We start from the raw sequence: 19286 nt of genomic DNA, 5'->3' as shown, positions 1-19286 counted from the left end.
TGGCCCTGGGAGGGAGTGACAGCAGAGCTGGGCCATAAGGGACTCCTCCCAGGGGAAAGATAGCCAGCATTTAGTTGGGGAGAAGACACCGCACCCCCAAGAAAGTGAAGAGCGTCACAAAAGAGGGGGCGGGGTATGCAGAGCTTTTCAAACCTGATTCACAATAGAGACTGGGCCAGTCAGACAATCTACCACCTGTAGTTTACTCTGGACAGCTCCCATGGGTTGCCAGGCAAGCCGTAGCTTTAGTCCTAGCCGCATAGAGCCAGGTGTTGCTACAGGAGTTACCCATCGCCCAGCTCACCTGGTCAATTTCAGAGGAAAGACGCAAATGGTCAGGGAAAAGCCTCATGACACCACTGGAGTCATTCGGAACAAGGACTGACCAAAGCAAGGTAGGGGACATTGACAGAGGGGAGAAACCAACACAGAAATGGACAAATCAAGTCAAGCCAGGGCCCATCATCTCCAGCATCCCATCCCCCATGGTGGCTAGTAGCAGACACTTTGGAGGAAAGTGCAAGAACCAACTCCAGTGGAATAACCTGCCCACGGCAGAAGTTTCTTCCTACCCCATGCATCAGAGGCTGGCTTGTTCCCCAAGGTCCCTTATGCCCTGTGTAAAGCCCTAGCCAGTGCTATTATTCACATACAATACCAAGGGGGATGAAAGTTAATGGGAGCTAGGCGCCTTCAAAAAATATATATATATCTATCTTCACCCCCAAATCCTTCTGGGAATCCTGCTAACCTCTTGGCCTTAGCAATCACCTGCCGAACTCACTGCCATGACTAACAATGGGCTAAGCTGACCCCAACTGGCCACCTCCACCTCTTACTTCTATCAATCCACGCTAGGCAGAAGGGTCCGTCCCGCGCTCTCACCTCTATGTCCCAGACACAATCCATGTTGGGTGGATAGTGGGCTGGGTAGTAAGGGGTGGTGAAGTTTCCACTTTCTGCTTTCAACGTCTTGCTGCAGGCTAGAAGACAAGCAGGAAAAGGAAATCAAGGTGCCAGGGCTTCCAAAAGCAGTGATCGGCTATTACCCGAGGCAGGAACATACACAGGCAGAGCAGCCTTTAACGAGGTTAAGCCAATCTCTGGAGATACCGGCTCCACTCCAAGGCGTGGATAGAACCCAGGAGACCAATTAGGTGGTCTTCCCAACTAATCCAACATAATTCCTTCCCCCTTCTCCTTAGGGGGCATCATTAAAGAAGCCAAGTGCACTGTGGGTAAGCTTCTGAGAGCCAGGAAGAGACCTGCTTCTAAGGGACTCCTGTGCTATTGGCAGCATCATCACAAGCACCTGGCTTCTCCCTTCCCCACCTCCACGAGAGAGGGGGGCTTTCCCGAGCCCCCTACTTACTTGTAGCCTTCGGGAGCTGGAAGAACTCCGCCTTGAAGCCAGGGTTCCGCCCCTCAGCGTTGGTGATCAGCATGACCAGCATGACGTTTTGGGAGGACAGGAAGGTCAGGTTGTAGGACGGAGGGTAACTGCCGCACAGCCTGGGAGGAAGGAAGCACAGAGCGCGCCACGCGATGGAACGCAGCCGAGACAGGAGCTCAGCTGCCACGTTATGCCCGCTTCGTTGCTTGGCATTCCCCTTCCCCACCACGTAGAGTCCCTACCCCGCCCCAGAAAAGATAATCCCAGATTTAAAAGGACACTATCAGCTCAATCATATAATAATATCCAGGTTGCATTAGACCTCACAGTGCTTTACAAAGGAGGGCCGGATCATAATCCCCACTTGACAGCTGGGGAAACTGAGGCACAGAGCAGGGGGAGGGGGAGTGACTTGCCCAAGGTCACCTAGCTGGCCAGTAGCAGAGCCAGGAAGAGAACTCAGGTCTCGAGTCCCGGTCCACTAGGCCATGCTGCCTCCATCTATTACAGTGGTTCCTGAGCTATGGGACCCTGTTACTGGGGGCTGCAGAGTGGTCTCTTCCTCCTGGTTGCTAAACTGCTTGACAAGAAATGAAAGACTTTTTTGGTGAGCAATTGTCGTTGCCCGAGGGATCGTCTGTGGTCAGGAATAGGCAGCATGGCATCTATTACGTGCGTGACACTCGGAGCAGGTTTCCCAGCCGCGAAGAAGAGCTCCGTGGAAGCCTGAAAGCTGGTCTCTCCCGCCAACCAAAATTGGTCCGATAAAAGCTATTACCTCCCCCACCTTGTCTCTCTAATACCCTGGGACCAATAAGGCTAGACCAACACTGCATAGATTGTATGTGTATTACAGCAGTACCCAGCCCGGAGACCCAAATCACAGGCCAGGACCCCACTGTGCCAGGGCTATACAAACAAAACGAAAGCCCCGTCCTGAGAAACTTGCAATCTAAGTGGTTTTTCTTTCGGTTCAACTTTTTCATAGTTTGTGCCACATCTTGAGAGTCGTCCCCCCCCAGTTGTTTTAAGTGAACATTTCTTTGCCTGGGCTGCCAATACATTAAGGTTATTAAAAGTGATTGTTTTGTAAATCCAGACAACTGTCCATTCGCTGCATTACCCTCCTCGTGGACAAAAACAAATCAGTGAGGGCAGTTTTACTTGCAGAGGCTTACGGCGATAATATTCAGGTCGGCTAACTCTGCCATGAGAAAGCTCAGCAGGCAAAAAACCAAACTGCTTCCATTGGAATATGCATTAAAAAGGACTATTTCTATCGGCTTGGGACCATCTCTTTGTTCCATGTTCGTACAGTGCCTGCCGTAACCGGGGCTCCTAAGTGCCTCCACAATAAGTGAATTATTAATTATATATTAATTATCTTAGTCCGCCCAGGAAGGAGGTTTCAAATTACCTATTTATTCAAGAGTTCTCTTCCCCCATCTCGGTTTTCTCCTTGCAATCCCTCTGCTCACACCCCCTGCTGCTCTCGTGCAGGTCTTGCATTTATTCATTCTAGCTCTGTTCAGTTAGTATTCGGTCCGACCCCAACAGCCGGTTAAGTCTGGAGTTCAGCGTCACCCCACTGATTTATCGGATTACTTCTGTTGTGACGGCAGCCCCGCTGTGCTGGGTGCCACATAGACACACAGGAAGACAGTCCTTGCCCTAAAGGGCTTGATTCCTACTCACTTTCCTTCGGAGGCTAATTCCACAGTCTAGCAGCTCTGGCTGTCTCATAGACTCATAGATTTTAAAGTCAGAAGGGACCATTATGTTCATCTAGTCTGACCTCCTACACAACGCAGGCCACAGAATCTCACCCACCCACTCCTGTAACAAACTCCTAACCTATGCCCGAGTTATTTAAACCACAATTTGAGGACTTCAAGACCTCAAGGTGCAGAGAATCCTCCAGCAAGTGACCCGTGCCCCACGCTGCAGAGGAAGGCGAAAAACCTCCAGGGCCTCTGCCAATCTGCCCTGGAGGAAAATTCCTTCCTGACCCCAAATATGGCGATCAGCTAAACCCTGAGCATATGGGCAAGACTCACCAGCCAGCACCCAGGAAAGAATTCTCTGTAGTAACTCAGATCCCACCCCATCTAACATCCCATCACCGACCATTGGGCATATTTACCTGCTAATAATCAAAGATCAATTAATGGCCAAAATTAGGCTATCCCATCGTACCATCCCTTGTCGGACAATTCCCTTGTTATTCAGCGCAAGAGCCCTGTGGCTCAGCGTAATCCATTACCCCTTGCTCTGCCCGGGACAACTCCTCTCACTCCTTGGCATTCGACACCCTTCAGAAGCCTGTGGACGGGCCCCACTTTCTTCCCCCCACCCCCCTCCCGAATCTCCCCACGGAAGGAGGTAGCCCAGAAAAGTCACTCACGTCACAAGGGTGTGGGGTTCCACGGGGCTCAGGGAGTTGTAGACCTTGATGAAGTCGCTCCCTTCCTGGCAGCACTCCACGTCGAAGGTCTTGAAGGTCAGGCTGATGACGGAGTCAGCGTCGGCCCTCAGGACCCACATGCAACGAGCATTGTTCGGGTACGGGCTATTGGGAAAGCCCGGGGTAGTGAAGCTGGTGATCTCGCCTTCCTTGGCGTGTAGGGCAAAATTGCAGCTATCTGCCAAGAGGAGGGCGGGGGGGGCAGGGGAGAATGTCCGGATATCAGTAAAGGCATCACAGAAGGGAAAGCAGATAGACGTCGTAAACAGGTAGTTCTTGGTTTAAACCGCAAGAGATGAAAAGCACAGAGGTCCAACACCACCGCTCTATCTGGCCCCCAGTAATCCCAAGGTGTTGGCTAAGACGCCAGGAAGCTCCGATGACTTGGTTTTCTGCGTGCAGCTTTAAATTTCTAAAAAAACTCTCCCTGCATGCAGAGTCCAACAGGGGATTTAGTCTTTAGTCTCTCTGCAGACTGTTACAGAGGAGACACACACACTGTGCTCTCTCAGGGAGACCAGACCTTTGTTCTGTCTTGTTATGGTTTTCCTTTAGCTAAAAAGGAAAGTTGCACTATCTATGGAAAAACCTGCCACTTGGGAGAGGCCCACCTAATCCTACTAGAGGATCCCGAAGGTCAGGCCCAGTGAGGGGTCACGTATTTGGAATCATGAGCATCGCTAGGCTTCTCCTGGCCGCGAATGAAAACCCTCCCAGCAAATCCAAGAGTTTCCTAGAGCTCAACCCAGGGGGCTCCTAGTTGAAAAGAGGAATCAGTCCCACCCTCCAATTCAGGGGCAATATTTGCCAGCAAGAACCGTAAGAGTTACACTTACTGTCTCCTGGTGACTGCATTATACTGGAATCAGCAGCTACAAGAGAAAAAACACATCACTGCTGAGATGTTAGGCAGGGAGCACCCAGCCAGCCTGCATTTGATGGGGGGAAGAGCATCTTCCCTGACAGTGAGATCTGGGGAAGCTGGTCCTCTGCCCCCAAAACAAGCAGAGCTCTGGCGTAGGTGCCTTCGATCATAGGGGAGAGGGCTCAGGTCCGGAGGCTTCAGAATCTAAGCAAACAAGCTACAGTACAGCGTTCTCTTATGATCTCGTCCTGGAGGGAGGACTGCAGCTCTCTCCAGAAGCAGCAGGAAGAGCGCCGGGCTTCCCCATGAGCACCACCTGCTTCCAGCTCCCATGCCTAAGAATCGCCGTTCCTCACTAGCTGCCTGGGGTTGGGGAATCTTCCTTTCTCTCCAGCCAGCCTGGCCTGGTTCCCAGCCCCGTCGCCCCCATCAGAGGGGGGATGAGCTCTCACGAGCCCAAAAAAAAAAAAAAAAAAAAAAATCCCACTCCCTGGCTCGGCCCCGCCCCCAAAGAGTCCCTTAGCGCTGCTTCCCCTGCACCATACCTAGATCACGTCACCTGTCCCAGGCATCGAGTGCTTATCAAATTAGCACTTTGCCCTTTTGTAGAGCCTTCCCTCCAAGGACTCTCAAGCCATTTCCAGTCATTAACCTTCACAGCCCGGGCAAAGTAAGCAAATGTCATCCCCATTGTACAGACAGGGAAACTGAGGCATGGAGCCGTTAAGAGATCTACCCACACCCAGCGAGCTAGTGGCAAACCTAAGACTAGGATGGCTTGCAGGCCTCCAAGCACAGGTCTATTCTGCCTCCCAAAGAAACCCTGCAGAGTTAGAATCACCAGGGCCATCAGGCAGTTCCCTCCCACTGACCTAGAGCCCAACGAGGAAGAAGAGTAGGGGAACGAAGCTAGGACTCACGGAAAGCAACAATCGACTTGACTTGCAGCACGGGGTTCCGTGACTTGTACTCCACCGTTTGGATCAGACTCTGCTTGTCAGCCATGGCCTTGTCGAGCGCCTCGGCCCTGTATGCCGGGACGATGAACTCCGACCAGTAATAGGCAACCACGCTGCCTTCACTGCAGAGGGAAAGGGAGGCAAGTTACTGACAGCATGCAAACGCCAGGGGGAGGAGGAGGAGGAGACGGAGACGGGATCCGGGGACTCAGACTCTCAGACTTTAACGTCAGCAGGGACCATCATGATCATCTAGTCTGACCCTCCTGCACGTTGCAGGACACAGAACCTCCCCCACCCACTCCTGTAATAGACCCCTAACCTCTGGCTGAGTTACTAATGTCCTCAAAACAAGTTAGAGAATCCACCATTGACACTGGTTTAAACAAGCAAGGGACCCATGCCCCACGCTGCAGAGGAAGGTGAAAAAGCCCCAGGGTCTCTGACAATCTGACCCACAGGGAAATTCCTTCCCAACCCCAAATACAGCAATCAGTTAGACACCGAGCATATGGGCAAACCCCACCAGCCAAACACCTGGGAAAGAATTCTCTGTAGTAACTCAGAGCCTCCCCATCTAGTGTCCCATCACCAGCCACTGGAGTTATTTGCTGGTAGCAGTCGCAGATCGGCTCCCCGCCATCGTAGGCAGTCCCATCATCCCAGCCCCTCCATAAACTTATCAAGCTCAGTCTTGAAGTCAGTTCAGTTTTTTGCCCCCACTGCTCCCCTGGGGAGGCTGCTCCAGAACTTCGCTCCTCTGATGGTTAGAAACCTTCACCTAATTTCAAGCCTAAACCTGTTGATGGCCAGTTTATATCTGTTTGTTCTTGTGTCCACATTGGCACTTAACTTAAATAACTCCTCTCTCTCCCTTGTATATATCCCTCTGATGTATTTACAGAGAGCAAGCATATCTCCCCTCAGCCTTCTATTGGCTAGGCTAAACAAGCCAAGCTCTGAGTCTCTTCTCACAAGGTAGGGTCTCCATTCCTCGGATCATCCGAGATGTCCTCCTCTGCACCCATTCCACTCTGAATTCAAGGTCCAGGAGCGGTGGAGGCTGCAGGGAATGGCGCACTCTGCTCTCACCCAAAATCCCCTGGCTCAGACTGATTCTGAGGGCTCTTGGGGCAGAAGGGGAGCTAAACAAACTGGCTGAATATGGCCTTGCCAGGGGCTCTGTTCACGGAAGGGCCCTGCCAGACTGAGTCACCCACAGAGAGTCTATCCCTTAATACCACGACGAGGCCCCTGGCAGACCAACGTCACTTCATTTCAGTCTGGTGCCGCACCGTTCTGTTCCCTGAGGGCTGCTCCCATTCCGAAGCAGTGTGTTACAAAGACGACTCATTGCATTGGGTCCGTCTTACTCTCTTAATCTAAAATAAAAGGGAGCCCGACTGGGGAGCTCACAGCTGCTCCCTGTGCATGGGGGAAAACCAAGAGGTATTGCTGCAGTGAGGTGGCTCTGTCCCATGGTACCCCAGGAAAGGTGAGTTTTTACCTCCCTCTAATTTCCGGGATGTACCAGCTCCCTGCCCCCACGTATGGGCTCAGGATGCAACTGAAGGGACGCAGCACCCACCTGAATGCAGTTATTACTGTCTTCCTGTGATAAGGGCCAATGTCTCGGTTATTTTTATAGATCTCCTCGATCTAAAATTAAAAAAAAGAAGGTAAGAGAAACACATTAAATATACAGATAAGCACCTAAACAAAAGCAGGAGCAATTCAATTCCCAGCAGATCTGGGTGTTAAAAGAACAGAGTCAGGTTAAAAAACAACCCCTAACATCACAGCCAAAGTTTGCAAGCCTGGGAACCTAAGGCAGGCTTCTGAGTCCATATTTAGGCACCTACAAAGTCCTGGGAGGACAACTTCAGTATCATTCATGAGGTGCTCAGATACTTCAGCGATTAGAGGCAGCAGAAGGGGTGTTGGCATCCTAGAAATACCTCCACAGCTGGATCCGCGACCCTTTCCACGGCACTGAGCTTGGCCCACTGAGCTCAGGTGGACATACAGAAGGCCGGTACTGAAGCCAGGGGGAGGGATCGGGCAGAAAGTGCCAAGTGGACTGCCGTGCAGAATCCCAACACCCATGACAAGCTCTGGGGTGGGAAGACAGCTGAGCGGAGAGCTCCCACGCGGGGAGGAGTCAGTGAGTCCCTTACCGTGTGCTGCACCTTCTTGGAGAGCATGGCAAACTCGGTGGAGCTGGAGTTCTCGTAGGCGTCAATGAAGTTCATATTCACAATCACTAGGTGGCCATTGTAAACCTTCTGGACAGGGGCTCTCCGGTCTGGAAAACGCCATTGCAGAAAGAGAAAGGATCTCAGTGCAGCGATCAGAGCGAGAGAGCCTGAGCAAGGGGGGGAACTCGGCTTACAAAGGGCAGGGGCAGAGCTGGGAAAAGAACCCAGGAGTCCTGGCCTCCTACTCTAACCACTGGAAAACAGACAGACAGACCCCAGTTGTCAGCAGGCGGGACTGAACCTGGGACCTCTGGAGGTTAGTACATGACCCACACACTCCCTAGCTGAGGAAGCACGTCCTGAGCTTCAGAGACTTCCCAGTTGAAATCCCAGACGAGCCCCCGGTTGTCAGTGAGTGGGATCGAACCTGGGACCTCTCGAGCTTAGTGCATGAGCCTGTACTGCATGAGTTAAAAGCCAACTGGCTCTTAGCTAAGGCTGTAGCAGACTCATTAACTCTCTCTAAGTGGTCTCGGTGTGACTAGATGGGACAGAACAACACACCTAGGTGGTGTGTGGGTTACACTACCACATATAGAGCCATAGAGTTGAAGGTCAGAAGGAACCACCAGATCATCTAGTCTGACCTCAGGGGACTTGCCACCCCACCTCCACCGAAATCAGACAAAGTCTTGCTGGCCAGAGGAGACTCAACTGCTGTGTGGCAAAGGCAGGGAACAGGAGGGACTGGGATGCTTAAGTGCCAGAGGCCCCCCGCAATGGCCGCCCCACTTTCACGTCAGGAGTCGGTCACCAAGGGGGGTACCCCAGCCAGGACGGGCTGCTGCAGCTGCCCCCCAAGATAGTGCCATTGAGACACATAAGCCCCACTAAGCAGAGAGACGGCCGCCAGCTTTTACATGGCACTTCGATTGCAAGCTCTGCAGAGCAGGGACTGAATCTTACTTCGGTGTTTGTGCAGAGACAATACAATGGGGCCCGTGGACCCAAAAAGCAGCAGCGTTCATCTGTGGGCAGATCATTCGCGGGAATTAAAGCCCTCTGATCCAGAGGGGTCAGGTGCCATGGGCGAGCCCACCCTAGCCACCCAGTCTAGCTGCCATGTCCAGGCAGGGAAGCGCCACACTCACATTTGAAGTGCCACACCAGGAGGCCGACAATGAGGGAGACGAGCAGGAAGACGAGCAGCACAGTAGTCACCACCACCCATCGCTTCGGGCCGCGCTTCTCCACCTTCTTGGCATTCATGGTGGGGAGGAACTCCACCCCCTCCTCCAGGCCGTTCATGTCCTAGGAAGAGGAGTAGGGGACATAGGGTTAGAAAGCGCACTGCTACAAGCACACCACGCCCTGGTGCCAGGGCTTCTCAGTGCAGAGGGACAGGACTGGAACTCTAGAGATGTGGGTTCTAGTCCTGCTTCCCCTCATATGGAAGGAAGTGGGACTAGTGGTCATCACAGGGAACTAGGATGAACATGAAGCACAAAGATCCTGTTCTCGGATTTATTTATTAGCCAATGTCTTTATTCAGGAAGTTTTAACAGGTTGACAATTCTAGCCACATAAAGATCAGACAATACAATAATCATTACAACAGCGAGCTTCTGTGTAGAGAAATATTATGCAGTAATCTAAATCATTGGACCTCTCTATGTAATGGAGTGTTACCACTAGTCCTGTTCTCTTTTTACTAATGACCCCTGGGCGGTGCCAGAGCCGTCATCGGCCGCTGATCAGGGTTAAAATAACCCCCCTCTCCCAGCTCAGCCCCCATCCCACTCCAGAGCTCGTCATCAGTGCTGGTAACCTGCACTTGGCACCTTCGCCCCAAGATCCTCCATCTCGCTGTAGTAACGGGCTCCGGTGCCACCCCTGAGGAGAGTTAAATAACTCCCTGCACGATAATTCAACACATCATTACAGAGAAGCTCACAGTAGGGCAAACATCGAAGTGATCCTTGAATCACAGACACCGCAGTTGTTGGCCAATGCACCCACACACACACGACTGGGTCCCAAGGTACAGGCCTACCCAATGAGATCAGCTCTGCCAAAAGACTGAGCAGGTCAACAGTCCACCTAACAGGTGGCCCTGGTACACATATGCAAATCACGACATTATAACCTTATGAGAGCTTTGTCTTCAAGCTGATGAAACCAACAGGAAGTTACTCAAAACAATTCTGCAACATGCATGCACCACACGCAGCTGGGTGCGTATTGCAACACACACCAAACTAAATAACTTGCAAAACTTTCCTGGAAGCAGGAAAGTCAAGATGCTTCTGCAACCCGAATTCAAGCAGCTCATGAATTCACAAAAAGGTAAGTCGATCCAATTAAAGGAAATCAAAAGTGAAAACAGACCGAGTGTGTGAACACGCCAGTCAGGAGCTGTGACTGCTTAAAGAGAGGAGACCAGTGAGACGTATGGAAGGAAGTGAGACTAGGGGTTATCATAGGGAACTAGGATGTAGGATTCCGTCTCCAGTTTGCTTAGTGACTTTAGCAAGTTACTTAAACTCACCTGGAAATGGGATCATTACAAGAGCGTTGTGAGGTTTAGAGAGAGAGGTTTGTAAAGTACTTTGAAATTCTTGGTTGAAAGAGGCTACTGACATGCAAAATGTACTAGGTTCAGAGAGAAGCTCATGCCATTAGTTTCAGTAGCATAAAACCAAGAACTCTCATGTGGGACACTGGGAGAGCATGAAGGAGCACACGGATCTAGGGAGCACAGAAAGACAGTGGACAAAGATACTCCATCAGGATGTGGGCACCACATGGAGCTTGGGCTCTGTCCACACCAGCAGGCTGCACCATAATTCGCAGGGTAGCAGGAGATCAGAGCTCCCTGGTCCTGTCTCCACTCCAGCTTCCAGCCTTGCCATAAATCACCACCAGCCCGTGCAGGAGACAGAGTTTTCTCGGGGGCCTGGCTGAGACTGCAGAACAAACTCCCACGGGCACTAAGAACCATCCCAAACCTCCCCGCCTCCTGCTTCCAGTTCCAAGCACATGACTTTGACCTGCCGCCTCTAACAAACGCAGAGCAGCATGGACATAAACAAACCCCAAACAAAACACTCCACAGCACGTACAGTTCTCCCCCGGGGGAGAGGAACAGAGGCGCAACAGAGCACACAATAGAGTTTAGTTACTCACAGCTGAAAGGTGCTAGGATATCAGGGTGATGAGGGCAGTATAACAGCAGATATAGAATAGTAGAGGAGCACTACTAGTAGCAAAATGTGCTAGCGTAGATGTGCCCTTAAGTACAAGGGTAAGCAAGTATTAACCTCTCATAGCTAGGGAAACGGAGGCACCGAGGGGCAAAGTGACTTGGCTGGCAGTGGCAAGGCTGGGAGTTGAGCCAAGGGTCTCCTCACTCTAACCATTAGATATCACTGTTTCTGACACTTGACTGTCAGATGTTCATACAGGGACATCCTGCCCAAGAACAGGTCACCAAGAGTCAAGCTGTGAAGTTTGCCGGTCTACGTCTAAGCAGAGCGTTTGAGTGCTAGCTTTAAGAGAGTCAAATCTATGGGCAGCACCCCTCCCCTCATGGCTAAGAGCACCTGTGGTTTTCACACTTACCGAGGGAACGCCACACAAACGCACGCCAGAGCAGGGTCAAGGAGTAGAAAAGAGCGCTCAGGAGCCTGACTCAGCTGCAGCATGAATAGACAGAAACCCAGAGGCTGCAGGGAGGGGCTGAAGAACTCACTGCCACATACTGGGAGGGTTTCAGGAACACACACGGGAGTTTCACTTTCTCACAACCTTTGCCCCGCCTCCAGCTCGCCTCACCCCTCCCACGTACCTGCAAAGAGAAAACTCAGCCAGGCCAGGGAGGGACCCAGAAACAGCCTGTGCATTTCCTTCCCAGATCACAGAAAGAGGGGCAAAGAGGAAGGAGCAAGCGTGTGATATAGTCTGCATTCGCTTCTGTTTCTCGCCAGCCAGGGCTGGTGCTACCATTTAGGCAAACTAGGCGGTTGCCTAGGGTGCCAAGATTTGGGGGCGCCAAAAAGCGGTGCCCCCAATTTTTTTTTACATCATTCCTACACCCCCTCCCCAAGCGCGCAGTTGCCGCTCCATTTCTCCCGCCTCCCAGGCTTGCAGCGCCAATCAGCTGTTTGGCGCCGCAAGCCTGGGAGGGGAGGAGAATTAGAGCAGGGGCGGCGTGCTCGGGGAGGAGGCAGAGCAGAGATGAGCTGGGGTGGGGAGCTGCCGCACGGTTCCCCGGGGAGGGATGGGGGGAGCTGCCGTGGTGGGGGCGCCTCAGGGCGGAGAGCTGCCACAGGGCTTGGGGGGGGGGCACGCGCAAGGTGGAAGTTTCGCCTAGGGCGCAAAACTTCTTTGCATCGGCCCAGTCGCCAGCCTTGGTATGAACTGTGTTTGCACGCACTTTGTACACTCAGACACTGATTCAAGAGGGTGTCTCGTTTTACCCTTGCGGTATTTCCTGTTTTATGCACCATCCAGAGGGCGTGGCAGAGTTCTTAGCATCAGTCCTGCAGTCTAGACACATCCTACTAAAAGGGGCTCGAATCCCACCTAGGCTAACGCAGCCCTTCATTCTGCCCCGTATCCAGAGCTTCGTACAGTTCACCATGCCTTTCTGAGCCTCTGACCCCACCAAGGCCTACCTGCTAGGAAGGGATATTAAAAACCCCAGGGGACTCCTCATGAGAGCAGGGGTTCGGAGCCCCAGTTCACTGGCCAAGTTTCTGCTCCCCTATAGCATGCTGGCTGCCCCCCTTCTCATCGCGAGGTGGCTGTATTTCTGTGCTGATGGGGTGCAATTTGTGAAACGCCCTGGGACCCTTCAGCTTGAAATGCGCCTAGTAACGAGCAAGTCTGGGCCACCTCTCCCCTCGAGCACTGCAGCCTACTCCAGCCTGTCCCTAACTGCTGCCCAGCTCACCTTGCCATCCCCTTCATCTTGGCCATGTTGCCTCTCCTCAAGGCTCCTCACAACAAATCCAAGGACCCTTTAGGGCGAGGCCCTGCTCAGCCGCCTCCTACCTGATCCATGTATCTGCTCTCCCCGGCTATTTGCCCTAGTGCTTGCAAAGCTCTGTACTGCTTCTGTCGCTGATTCTCATCTTTGCACCTTCCCTTATTTCCCCCCCAGCCTCCAAATTTAGAATGGTCTGCGACTTCCTGTCCGCTGCTGAGCCCAGCCCTCTCCCCTAACACTCCCTACCGTGCCCTCTTCCCCAATAACCTCTCCAAACCCTCTTTCCCAAGCCATGGCCTCAGGCCTTTTATCCCAAGCTGTCCAGGACAGAACACATTCTCCTGATGATTTGCCAAGCCCTGTGTAAATGTAACCCTTTATAAGTAACTATTAAAATGGTCATTGAAAGGCCCTGGATACTAAAGGAACACAGTGTTCTCATCAGCTCTTTCAAGTTATTGGCAGAATTAATTAGTCCAAGACTCAGATGCACATCGTTACCATAAAGCCCTGAGAGAGCCGGATCTATTAAGATGGCTGCTAGCACCCTTGGTTGTCTCTTCATCAGCTGACTCTGTGGAGCGTTTGTAATACCACCGTGTACAGCTGTGACTTGATAATCAGATGGGTTGTCCACCAAAAAAGGGAGAAGAGCAGAGCCACCATGAAGTCCACGATGGCCCACACCATACAGACCTGCTTTGCCTAGACAGCATGCAATTCCCATGAGGCTGGGTGCAACAGAAGAAAGGACAGACTGATCGCCATGAAACCGAAATATTGCATAAATGGACCAATTTACTGTGCACATTAATCAGGATGGACAAACAGAAACCAATTGGAACCAAAACTTCTTGGAGGTTCTGACAAATTTCTCCTCAGTATCAATAACTGGCCATAAAATACCTCCATCAAGGTCATTTTAATAGAATTGCCAACTCTCCTGATTTTATCATCATTCATTATAGCAGTTGCTTTTCTTAAAACCCCGGCTCCTGATGTCACGTTATCCCCTCAGAATCTCAGCTTTCCTTTGAAATAAAGGACTAAATAATGGTCTAGCTTCATGGTTACAAAGAAAAGCTTGAAAATGCAAACCCTGAAGACTCCGGAAGCAGAAAGAAAATAAAAAGCCTCCAGTGTAGCATATAAAAGCAAAAAAAAAAAAAAAAATCTCATCTCTGAGCCAATCCCATGCTTGTTTGGAATTTGATTCATGTGCTTTGACTGCTTTGGGATGGCAATGCGGTGCTCGCCACACTCCCAAATGTGCTTGCAATCCCCTAGGAAACCTCCTTCCTGGGAGGCTTCCAGCCCAGTTGTGCTGACCAAGAGGTTCAGAATAGAATGAGGTTGTCCAGATGCTTCTCCGAATCCAGCCATGACCCTTACAAGGTCCCCTCCCCTCCAGCTACAGTATAACTCCAACAGCCACAACTGCACGTAAAAAGAACAGGAGGACTTGTGGCATCTTAGAGACTAACAAATTTATTAGAGCATAAGCCTTCGTGGGCTACAGCCCACTTCTTCGGATGCCGTAGCCCACAAAAGCTTATGCTACAATAAATTTGTTAGTCTCTAAGGTGCCACAAGTACTCCTGTTCTTTTTGCGGATACAGATAACAGATAACACGGCTGCTACTCTGAAAACTGCACGTAAGAGTCTTATTTTAAGCTAACCATCCCAACATCACCGCTCTTTGGGAGAGAAGAGCACACCTGGCATCTCCAATGGCTGCAAGAGCCCCAGCCCCAGCTGTCACCAGGGGACAACTTTGCAGGTTTGAATTCTATTCCCTTCACACCTCTCACAAGCTTTGCTCCTGATTAAACAGAGCGGGCCGCTCTCCGCTACTAGAGTGGGAAAGGCAACGCTCACGTTTTTGTTCAGAAAAACAAGGTGCTGCTAGTCCGAGCCTTCTCAAATTCCACCTGTCCTGCAAGGTGAATTCCATTGAACACCACCGAGGGTATGTCTACACTAGAAAGCGCCTCCGCCAACCGAAGAAGGGCAGTGTGGGGAGATGAGAGCCCTGTCTCTCAGCTCCGCTGGCAACTCCCTGGCTGCCTCATGGGCTCCCCTGCACTGAGTGGGGAAAGCCACTTGAGGCATCTCACCCCAGCAGGAAAGGGATCCAGCCTCTCCAGGGGAGCAGGGGGCAGGTAGGCTCTAGCTGCCTGAGCTGTGAAATTGACAAGACAGCCGACGGAAGGGAAGCAGTGTCTACACAGACACTGCATTGCCCTAACTACACCGACATAAGCCCTATGCTTCTCGTGGAGGTGGAGTTATGATGTCAGTATATTAGGGCACTTACATCGGCGGGAGGAAGGCTGTGGGGTGGACACTGACATAATTAGGTCAGCGCAAGCTGCCTTATGTCGATCTAGCTGTGTAGTGTAGATCAGCCCTGAGCTGCTGTAAAAAAGACCTTCCCTTCCCGCAGGGCAGGCGGTTAAAGGACCACGACTGCAGGTGGCCCAGTGACATGTTCTCTAATGGCATGCAGGGAACCAGGTTCCATCAGCATTCCTGGCCTGTCACCTTCTCCGCTCAGGGAGAGGACAGAACAGTGAGGAAGCAGTTTGCATTGCTGCGCCTTGTGCCATAAGCGCTCTGTGGTTAAACAGGAGCCTTCAGTCTCCGGGGCTGTTAACGTGGCACCTTCCACCAGCTGCTATGTTCCCATGCAACGATCAGCAAAAAACCCCGAAGATTCAGCTTTACAAAGTAAAACTGGGGGCCTAAAATCATTCACCAAATACATTCAGTTCTCAGACGCTGGAAGTAGATTCTCCTGTTCCAGTCTTTGCTTTATAGCTCTCTGCCCATCCGACCACAAGTCCTCCCTAGCTATTGCATAATCTGTGGGCTGGTTTCATTTGACCTGATTCGTTGACTCTACTCCCACGACTCAGCTTTTAACTACAGGATAAAAAAGTTCTGCTAGATACGCTACAGCTGGATTTGTCTGCCATTGGTGGGGAGTCATGTCAATCATTGGGTAGCTTGGAATGGCATGGAGCCCTATTCTCCCTTCACACCACTCTCGAGACAGGAGGCCATCTGTCATTTTAACCCACACACAGCGCTTCAGCCCTTTAGGCAGAGGCAGAAAACTACAATTTCTCCTCCTTAGCAGCCCCGATGACTCAACGGGAAGGCAACTAACGTCAGTCAACAAGATCAAAGCAAGTTAGTCCAAAAAAGAGCCCCCACAAACCAATCCATCTACATCCACATTTTTTTCCTCCCCTGAAAAATGCAGAGATTTTGTAACGAAGGAATTCACACTGGTATTCTGCTAGATTTGTTCTTGTTCTGCAATATAAGAGTAATGTCCATAATACCAAAGGATCCTAGAGTGCCCACAATTACAGTTGAGAGAATCATGGATTTTTTTTATTCAAACTGAATAATCTGAAAGAAAAAAAAACTCTGTGTGCCAGACCCCGAAGAGTCACACAGTTCCACAATAGTGGGCATGCAGCCTCCACAGCTTCAAACCTGGGCCTTTGGACATCAATGATCCCTGTCCCTCCGAAATTCTCACATTCACCGCATCTTCCAATCTCCTTCTTTGAGTTCTAGGTCACACTTCCTAACACGCTGGCCCTAATTTCAGTCTGATCCCAGACTAACAGCTGGGCAATGCGATATATAGAATACTTAGTTAGCACTTGACATCTTCCAAGTGCTGTAGGAATGTTAACCAATTAGAGCGGATTTAAAAACCACATTTCAGAGGAGGTTATGTGCCCATGGATCTTGGGATGAGGCTTGCTAATTCACACCAGCTCCCAGCAGGCCTACTCAAGCCAACCCCCTTGCTCTGAAGACACAAGACACCATCCCCATCCCAGAAGAAGTTGGGATCCAAACTACGTAGTTTGCATTATGAGCTCTTCCCAGGGCCGGCTCCAGGCACCAGCCTAGCAAGCAGGTGCTTGGGGCAGCCAAGGGGAAGGGGCGGCACATCGGGCTGTTCGGCAGCGGGCCCCTCTCGGAGGGAAGCACCTGCCACCGAATTCCCGAAGAAGAAAGCGGCGCGGTGGAGCTGCTGCCGGAGTGCTGCTGATCACAATTGCGATCGCGGCTTTTCCCGCCCCCCCACCGCTTGGGGTGGCAAAAACCCTGGAGCCGGTCCTGGCTCTTCCCAGCTGGTATTGCCATTTCCAAGCCCCCTATTCAAACCCATTCAAAGTGCTGATCCCCTTTCCCTGAAAAACCACTAGTCAGAACCCTGCATCTCCTAAACACAGGATACACCTGCAGACAACTGATGGATGAGGATAGAAGAGGCTCATCACCTTGGTTGAAAATCTTAAAACTTTGTTCCTACCATATATTTCATTTTCCCTTTTTCTTCTAAGGCCCATCACTGCAGTAGCTGTAACGCTTCCCAGGTAAATCATATTTGCATTGCAAGGTCGCTAGAGGTCTTCCAGTGTAGACTAAGGAGGAGAGTCCTTGAGTTTTGCCAGTAGAGAGAGAGAGAGAGCTTATACTGAAAGAGCATCCCACCATCTCTAGGGAACTACTCCACCAAGTTTTCATTTTGCTCATTTCTTTCCCCTTTTTCCTCCTGTTCTACCCCTTGTATCCCCCTAGCAAATTCCTCTGGACTCCACTGCTGTGTCTGCCAGGCTTGGATTAGCTGTTATCCATGCCAGGGAGGACGCAATCAGTAACAGTGCAGCATCCTGCAAGGAGGAAACATTACACACCGATCAGGCAAGAGGACTAGAGAGACATCAGACACTTGGTACAGAAACCAAACCATTGATCATGGGTTAAGGTGACATGACATGTCGTGAATTGAGAGTGTGTCTTCTCTTAGACTCAGCGTCTACCTGCCAACAAGTGTTTCCTTTCATGGACGTTAATTCTCAGGGGGCACAGAATGGAAATATACCTTCCCTGCCATTCTCCTTCTAGCCCCCTTTTGTCCACCACAGGGCAATGGCTTTCAGGTAGTAATAGTAAGCATGTTTCACTTTCAAAGCAGCCTAAGGGGGTTAGGCACTGGGGCCTAATTCCCTTAATCTGCTTTGAAAATCCCAGCCTCGCATCTCTTTACACAAATGGGTATTAGTCTTGTTTTACAACTGGGGAAACCGAGGCAAAGAGTGTGAGTGATTTCCAAAGTGCCAGAAGGAGAGAGCAGCAGAGTCTGGAATGGATAGTCCAGTGGTCAGGGCACTAGCCTGGGGCTTGGAAGACCCAGGTTCAATTCCCTGCTCTGCCACAAACTTCTTGTGCCACCTTGGGGAAGTCACTCAGTCTCCCCATGCCTCCCCCAGTGTAACTAGACAGTTCTGCCCTCCTAGTACAGTAGTGTCTATATTCAGGAAGACTCAATTTAATCATGGTTTTCTACATAAAAGTGCATTCTTGTTGGTTGTTATAACCTTCATACATATTCTTCACAACTCAGAGATAGATGTCTCTTTTTTAGAAGGTACACACTATACATTTTTAAACAGTGGCTTATTTTGAAAACTTTTCAGATTAGTTTTACAGCTATATCAGAAATTGAATGATTGTTTGGTTATTTCATTTACCAAAGGTAATTGAAGCAGATATCTATGAAGTCATTGGGAGCTGAACTATCATTAAAATTTGAAGGATTTTCTTGCCATGCTGTATTAGGAGGAGAACATCACCCACCAGACATTTAAATTGTTTTATTTAACTAAAAACAACAACGTTAAGTACACTGGATTTTTTTCTTCAACAGCAAACATAAATTTTAACAGAGAAGCATATGTCCCTCCCTTCTCACATTTATTGCCAGACTTCTTCTCCTTGTCCAGATCTATTCCACCCCCAACAATCTTCTATTCATAGAACTTTTTGAAACTCTGCACTTTTAGAGAGAGGTAAGAGATTGACACTGTGTACACAAATTTGCAGAGGGACAATAGGGTTGAGGTCTGTTATTTCTCACCTCTATATATTATTAAATTTATTTATTTAAAAACATTTTTGCTGTTAACAAGCATGTTACCTCCGGAGAGAAATATCCACAGTTTGAGAACTGCAAAACTAAGCATCTCTGATGGAATCATGTAGACTGAGCACTGAGTCCCATTGGGTAGATAGAAAGATTAACCTAAATAATCTATACAGAAGCCCCTGGAACCCCATAAAATTGAGTCCCTAATCCATGAACTATTGGAACTCATTTACAAAACTTTTCTTAAACATGACATGAATATATTGTCTCATACTACAGAATTACAATTTATAATCCCTATTCCATGATGAGATAGATATCTTTAAGCTATAATGTATCTTTATTAAAACAATATTTAGATAGGTTTTTCCCTCAAAAGGCACTTTATCAAAAAAAATTCGATTTAAATTAAAAAAATCGTGTTTTTTTTTTTAAGTCACTGATTTTTATCTACCTT

At 50.1% G+C, this 19286-nt stretch overlaps 1 protein-coding gene across 2 annotated transcripts in view; it reads right to left on the bottom strand.

The window, feature by feature from the left end:
• Positions 1–19286, bottom strand: part of ST14 (ST14 transmembrane serine protease matriptase) — a 50666-nt gene that overhangs the window by 16112 nt on the left and 15268 nt on the right. For both annotated transcript variants that reach the window (XM_054005361.1, XM_054005362.1), the window contains exons 2-9: positions 9031–9190; positions 7859–7986; positions 7270–7340; positions 5643–5803; positions 4694–4729; positions 3798–4035; positions 1373–1512; positions 886–983 (exon numbers count right to left, since the gene is read on the bottom strand). In XM_054005361.1, the coding sequence (XP_053861336.1) occupies positions 886–983; positions 1373–1512; positions 3798–4035; positions 4694–4729; positions 5643–5803; positions 7270–7340; positions 7859–7986; positions 9031–9190 (1032 nt within the window). The remainder of the gene's footprint in view (positions 1–885; positions 984–1372; positions 1513–3797; positions 4036–4693; positions 4730–5642; positions 5804–7269; positions 7341–7858; positions 7987–9030; positions 9191–19286) is intronic.

The sequence above is a fragment of the Malaclemys terrapin genome, chromosome 15, assembly GCF_027887155.1.
Source record: "Malaclemys terrapin pileata isolate rMalTer1 chromosome 15, rMalTer1.hap1, whole genome shotgun sequence".
In the NCBI taxonomy this organism is placed as follows: Eukaryota; Metazoa; Chordata; order Testudines; family Emydidae; genus Malaclemys; species Malaclemys terrapin.
Note: the sequence above shows the minus strand (reverse complement) of the source record. Positions and strands in the feature narration are given on the sequence as shown.